Source organism: Emys orbicularis, chromosome 11, assembly GCF_028017835.1.
Source record: "Emys orbicularis isolate rEmyOrb1 chromosome 11, rEmyOrb1.hap1, whole genome shotgun sequence".
Classification (NCBI taxonomy): domain Eukaryota; kingdom Metazoa; phylum Chordata; order Testudines; family Emydidae; genus Emys; species Emys orbicularis.
Window position 1 is genome coordinate 56,499,512 of NC_088693.1, and position 6,659 is coordinate 56,506,170.

General features: G+C 35.1%; 1 protein-coding gene across 2 annotated transcripts in view; it reads left to right on the top strand.

Annotated features, from left to right (window-relative positions):
• LOC135885285 (MOB-like protein phocein) overlaps nt 1–2,289 on the top strand; it is a 28,032-nt gene extending 25,743 nt beyond the window's left edge. For both annotated transcript variants that reach the window (XM_065412932.1, XM_065412929.1), the window contains 2 exons: nt 573–684; nt 1,888–2,289. In XM_065412932.1, the coding sequence (XP_065269004.1) occupies nt 573–684; nt 1,888–2,019 (244 nt within the window). In that variant the 3' untranslated portion in view covers nt 2,020–2,289. The remainder of the gene's footprint in view (nt 1–572; nt 685–1,887) is intronic.
• The last annotated feature ends 4,370 nt before the right edge of the window (nt 2,290–6,659 follow it).

Sequence of the window (6,659 nt, forward strand, 5' to 3'; positions counted from 1 at the left end):
GTACTGTTAGACCTGCTGTGCTGGGAAGCCCACACCAAACTAGTGCAGTCCCAAAAGTGGACACCACTGACTGCAAAGAGGCCTGGCCAAGGACGTGCACAGATTCAGTTTCTCAGGTAGTCTCCATGCCAATTTATGGAACCCCGGATGGAAAAGTAAAAGCTGAGTTTTCTGGGGAGGAGCCTCCTTGGAGCACAATGGTCCTGCTGGGGAAGGAGTGTGCAGTTTGCATCCCTCTGTGCTAGAAATGGGGAATCTAGCCCCTTCCAGATTAATTTTAAAACCTGTCTATCTGTGGAAAGAAGCCAGTGTTTCTGCAATCAAAATATGAAGTTTTAAATGTGCAGAATGAGCCAACTTAATATTTTTACTAAATTCTTTCAAGAATAATGATTACAGAATTTAAATGTTATCAGTCATCCACAAAACCTAACTTTTGGAATTTCATGTGGGATCAATTATTCCAGTATAAACAACTAAATACACAGGCGCACATGTGCATGTTAATATCTGTATTCAACCTGTAGATTTGTAAAACTGAGTACTGTATAACATTTGACTTATGCTTACAGAGTTAGCATAAAGGAATCCTCTGTAGCCAAACTAGGATCAGTGTGCCGTAGGATTTACAGAATATTTTCCCATGCGTATTTTCATCATCGGCAGATATTTGATGAATATGAAGTAAGTAACTGAGTACTTTGCATTTACTTTCAGTAGTGCATTTACTAAAGTGATGCCAAGCATTGTTGTTCTGCAGTTGTGTTACATATTTTCTTCTCTTAACACTTTCACTACACAGACCTCCTTAGCAAGCAAGGTACAGTTCATAATAGATTACATGTATGTAAGAATTGTGTGAAGTTTCATGTGAATGACTTTGGTCTTCAAACTAAGCAATTTCATGTGTGCTTTTTTTAATCCTGTTTTTTATAGTTCTCCTAAATTGGGTAGAAGTTCACTATACAGAAGCAGAAAGCTTTACAAGAACTTTAATACCATCAGTTCAATGACCCTTGTTATGAAAATTGCTTGCCTTTGAGTGTTACAGGAAACCCTTAGGATTATTATCATTGAAAGTAGAGAAATATTTTTTTCAGTTTACTTTATGCATTTGACAGCACTTTTTTGTACAGTCAGTTACTTGTTTGTGTACATCTTTCACACAGTAGTGGAGGAAACATTTTAACAGTTGGGAAGTCTGATGGTAAAGCCACCGAATCAACAGGGGACTCAGGAGCATGTATATTACCTGAAACTATTTTATTTTTTTTAACTGACTAAATTTTAAGTCAGGAAGGGGGCTTAGATGTGTGAATAGCAGTAAAAACCAGGGTAAGGACTAGCCTGGGGAGGAGCACAGTGGGTACACATACTACTGGAGCCTGTGGACTGTAGTAGCAGCTAAAGACTGACTCAGCTTACTGTTTAGTTGGGGGAGGGGGGGTGGCGGGGGAGGGATTTAATTACCACAGGTGCCTATATACAGCTTTTGTTAGGGCTTTGCATAGTGGACCAGAATTTAGTTGACACAGAATTGCTTATCTGATTTCATGCTTGGTATAGTGGGACTTGAATATATTCCTATTCGGGTGCTTTTAACATTGAGTTATGAAAATAAAGCTTAAATAGGTGCTTGTGTCCACTCTTATGAATATAAAAGGGGGAAATAAAACTATTTTACTAATGGATTCCTTGTGGTGGTATTATTTAGATGTAAACCACCCAATGTTCCTAAAAGTTACAATACGAAGGGGACAATTTATTTATGCTCCAGGATTTTTTTGATAAATTTCCCACAATTCACTTTGAAATATTCTCTTCTCGTATATGTCATAATGCATTTTATTTTACATTGGAATTTAAATATTTTTTTTCCATCCTCAGAATGAAACCTTTTTGTGTCACCGGTTCACTAAATTTGTGATGAAATATAATTTGATGTCCAAGGATAACCTGATTGTACCAATTTTGGAAGAGGAGGTGCAGAATTCAGTGTCTGGGGAAAGTGAGGCATGATGGGAATTGTGGTACAGAAAGCAACTGTACTGAACACACAATTGACATTATGTACTGTATATATCATTTTAGACACTTCAATCATGTATCCTTATTATAGCTTTGTTTAGTATACTTTTTTGTATGCTGTGTGCATTGCCTTTTAATATGGGAAATACTTTAAGTTATTCATGAACTGTATATTCATCAATGTGGCACTCATGGTTTTTAAATAAAATTAGTATTATCTGTTTATAATACCTGTTAATAAAAGAATTACAGTTGTGTAAAATTGCTGCTAAACAATCATTGGATCACAATCCTCAAATGTGTCTGATTAAAAAAGATAAGTGAGACTAAGGTTTCACACAAGCCATTTTCTAATGAAATAGCAATGTTAGCCTTAGTTCTGAGTTTAATACGTACCTTAAATTTAGAATCCTGCAGGAAGGTCCTTGTAATGTAGCTTATTCCTAATTTTAGCTCTTACTTTTTTTAAAAGAACTCATTTATTTCTAAGTTTTACTTCTGCTTTTGGGCGTGCGTATATAGTATTAACTATTCTTGTATGTGTATATCCAAATATTAAACGCAACTACAGTATTAGTAATACCAAAAGGATAACTTTACTATGCTACTAAAAGTATATTTTTGATCTATATGAGAGATAGTTGTGTACTTTCTGGACTTGCCTTTCTGTAACGGTGGAGGCCTGTATACATCATGGAAGTGATGTGTTGAGTCTTAAGGCAAGGAAAGATTATTTTTTCTTATGAAAATCCTCCACTTTCGTTCCTCCCACGACTTCTCAAAAGAATAGCAGTGGCTGAAAATAACTGTTCCTCTTGGCTATAGTAAGGTACTTAGTGGTTTTATACCTGTGCATATCTATAGTAACTGCTTACAGATTATACCTCACAGTGTTCATATTACACTACAGAACAATGTACTAGCATAGTCTTGTTTATAGTCTTAGCAAAACAATTGAATTCTAGCCTTGCAATACTTTGATTCATGTTGAGAGTATGATTAACAATGTGCTTTCATCCATTCACCTGGATTGTGTCCACTCTGAGGTGACAGACATCCATAGTTGGAGTTGTTTGCAGATTTGCAATAACTCACAAGTTCCATGAGTGCTGCTTAATGGTGTTGAACTGTCCAGAATTTGATTAGAATTAAATGTTTTAAAGACTATTCTAGCAGACTTATTATTAATGGTGTACATAAATGAAGAGAGTCTAAAAGCACTAGCAGTGTTCTTATATTAAAGGGATCTTGCCTAGATAAAGTAAGTTTTGTGGCTTCTTCACATAGTAGAGACTTATGTTGTCATGGGCCTGTTTATGTATTGAAATAGGTTAAAGTGTTGGCCTTAGTGGGCCAAGCCATTCATCTAAATGATACTTCCTCTTGAAGGAATGCTTACCTGGGAATGAGAGCTAATTTATTTTTAAATAGTAATTTCTTCAAAATATATTGAATATGCCTTAAGTAGTTAAATACAAAATATTACAAGTCAAGTATACCCTAAGCATTTAAACAATGAGAACCTGGAGAGATAAAGGTCTTAAATTGCTTATACAGTGCTGCCTTCTTGGGCAGAGATTTTTGTGTGTTTTCATTTTTAAAATTGTATTTAATGGTCAGCAGGGTCACTGCATCAGATGCAGTCTTAGTGACTAGCTTTAGCTATTGTGTTTGCACACTTGAGGTTTATCTTCTACAGGTCAGATGACTTGATTTGATATCTTTAAATTTGTCCTGAGGGTAGAGGATTACACTTTGGAGGTAATAAGATGTATTTAGCTTTGTAGTAATCTGCTGTTGCAAGATAGACCCAAGTACATTTCTGTTGTACAGCCACTTTAACAAACTTTTATATTGGCCTGAGACAGGCAAAAAGCTGGTGCTCTTCACTACTAAACATTTTTGGTAAAATTGAAGATAGTGGAGCAGTGCTAAGAACTTCATTAAAATCTTAAACTTCTCTCTTCCCCTTCTCTCATGCTTTGAGTTCTAGTAAAAGCCTCCAGAACTGTTAATCTTGTTTGTTCTCATTCACATAATTAATATTATGTCATACTGTAAAGCTGCCTCAGTGAAACACTGCTTATATTTTCCTTGCTACTGTTTACGTGAGTACTCTGCCAGTGTACATACACGAGCCTGAGTGGTACCATAAAACTTCAGTTAGCCTAAGCAAACCATTGATTTGTTTAGTAAATATTTTAATGGTTTCACTTACGAATTTACATTCTACATAATAGGGAAATTGAGCTACATTTGTCTTTTGAAATAAGTTTTAAAACCAGGAGGCTAAAATTAAAAAGTCTTTTTACATACCAATATATTTTGCTAATTGGTTCTCATTTTTTTCTCTTCCAAGAATGCAGATAACTGGACACTTCATGCTGTCTAGACTAAGTTCTGTGCTCTCTCATCTCTGGATACAAAATATGTTTTGAGGTCAAATAATATTTCTTGTTTAAGAATGTAGAAATGTTGTGATTTATTCACAAATCTATTACTGTTCTCCAAGGCTGGAGCTAGAATTTGCATTTATGCCCTGTCTTGCTTCAGTAAAGAGCTAAATGATTCTAGAATACAAAGAAGGTTAAGGAAATTCCTTTCGTAAACTTTCTCCCTAGGCATTATTAATACAAACACCTAAATAAGTGGCCTAATTATGAGCAAAGGACAGTTTTCAGTGTTTTTCCCTGAACGATCTGTGTCTCTTCTGATTCATGGTTTGATTTGTATTACTTAGCCACAGTAATTCTGCTAGTCAACATTAAACAGATACTAAGATTTTAATTCAAAATGTGATACCAATTGTTTGTTTGGACAAAGCAAATCAGTATTTAAAATCAAAATTCCAACTACCCCTTCCATTCTGTGGACTAAGCAGCTGGGAATTATTAAAACAGCAACCTGACTCCTCTTTGCTCAGAAGAGCAAATGTATTAAATAGAAATAAAATGTAACTAGTGTTTGGTTAGATTTCTAAACTTTCTCTCAAACTCCTGCTTTGTTTTATGCATCATAAATTGTTAAAGGGAAAAATATAAGAGATTTAATCTCCTCCTGAGTGGTATAAACTACTGTGGTCTAAGTAAACCAAAACTTTGTCAGTTTTAGCCAAACATAATTAAGAAAAACTGATAGCTGAATTGGTGTAGTTGCTTCTAACACTAAGAAACTCCCAGTCAAATACAAAAAGGATCTCAACTTTACAAAGAAGCCACTAAAAATCTGGTTATGTATGTAGCACCTGAACTGCAGGAGGTGTTGGGATTTTTTTTTTTACACTTGCTGAGGTATTTGTCATAAACTGTTGTTGTGAGAATGAATCAGTTATATCTATGTGATGGACACAGTAGACCAGGGGTAAGCAACCTATGGCATGGGTGCCAAAGGCGGCACGCGAGCTGATTTTCAGTGGCACTCACACTGCCCGGGTCTTGGCCACCGGTCCGGTGGGGCTCTGCATTTTAATTTAATTTTAAATGAAGCTTCTTAAACATTTTAAAAACCTTATTTATTTTACACACAATAGTTTAGTTATATATTATAGACTTCTAGAAAGAGACCTTCTAAAAATGTTAACGTATTATTGGCACGCGAAACCTTAAATTAGAGTGAATAAATGAAGACTCGACACACCACTTAGAAAGGTTGCTGACCCCTGCAGTAGACTATTGTATTTAGACACACATACATTACCAGAAGCAGTGAGAAATTGTATATGTGGACAGGAAATAACTTAGGAATTGGAAAGTGTAAGGTCTTTAGAAGCTTATGAACAGTATAATTATATCCCAAAACTCCACTTTTAATAGTTTTTAGTGTATTTCTGTTATGGTGTACAGACAAGGGACCCATTTGTAGCTCACACATGTCAAGTCAAATTCCTGTTTTGATGCTGTGTAATCAAATTAGTTACTTCATTTTCGTTTGGAGAATTAATCCATGTGCCAGTAAATAATTCAAGCTTGATTCTTAATACTATTTCAGTAATTTTGTAAATACTGAACTAGTTCACATAAGAGAACATATGTTGTATAGCTGGTGAAGATATAAATTGCACAAACAGGGATACTGGAGTATGAATATGAAAAATAAGTGACTTGCCGCTAGGCTTAGTTTTCCTGACTAGGTTTGTAAAGCAACAAGAACTCGGTCTCTCATATTGAGAAAAAATGCTGGTTATAGCATTTATAAAGAGTGGGTATTCTCTTAATGCAATTGTCCCTTTTGAAATCTATCACTTCATCCAAAACTAAGAATTTGAAAGTATATTTTTTCACTTTAGTGCATGCATGGCTGTAAGTCTCCTTACTTATATGTGAATGAACATTAAAATGCAATAAGAAGCTATTTAAATGCGCCTAATAAGTATTCTCAAAAGGTACTGCATCTATCCTGCTCCTCAACCAATACAGCTTCAGTTTTTCAAGGAAAATCAGACTGCTAGAGACATGTGGTTGCAAACCACACAGCTCTTTTTATTCAGCATTATAAAGGACACTGTAAACTTACTCAACATAGTCAATAATACTGATGATGAGCATTTTCCCCATTGTTTCTGTTTATTATGTCCAAAAGCCCTCACACTAAATGGGGGTTAAGTTCTTGTTTTAGGTACTTTTTTAAAGTTA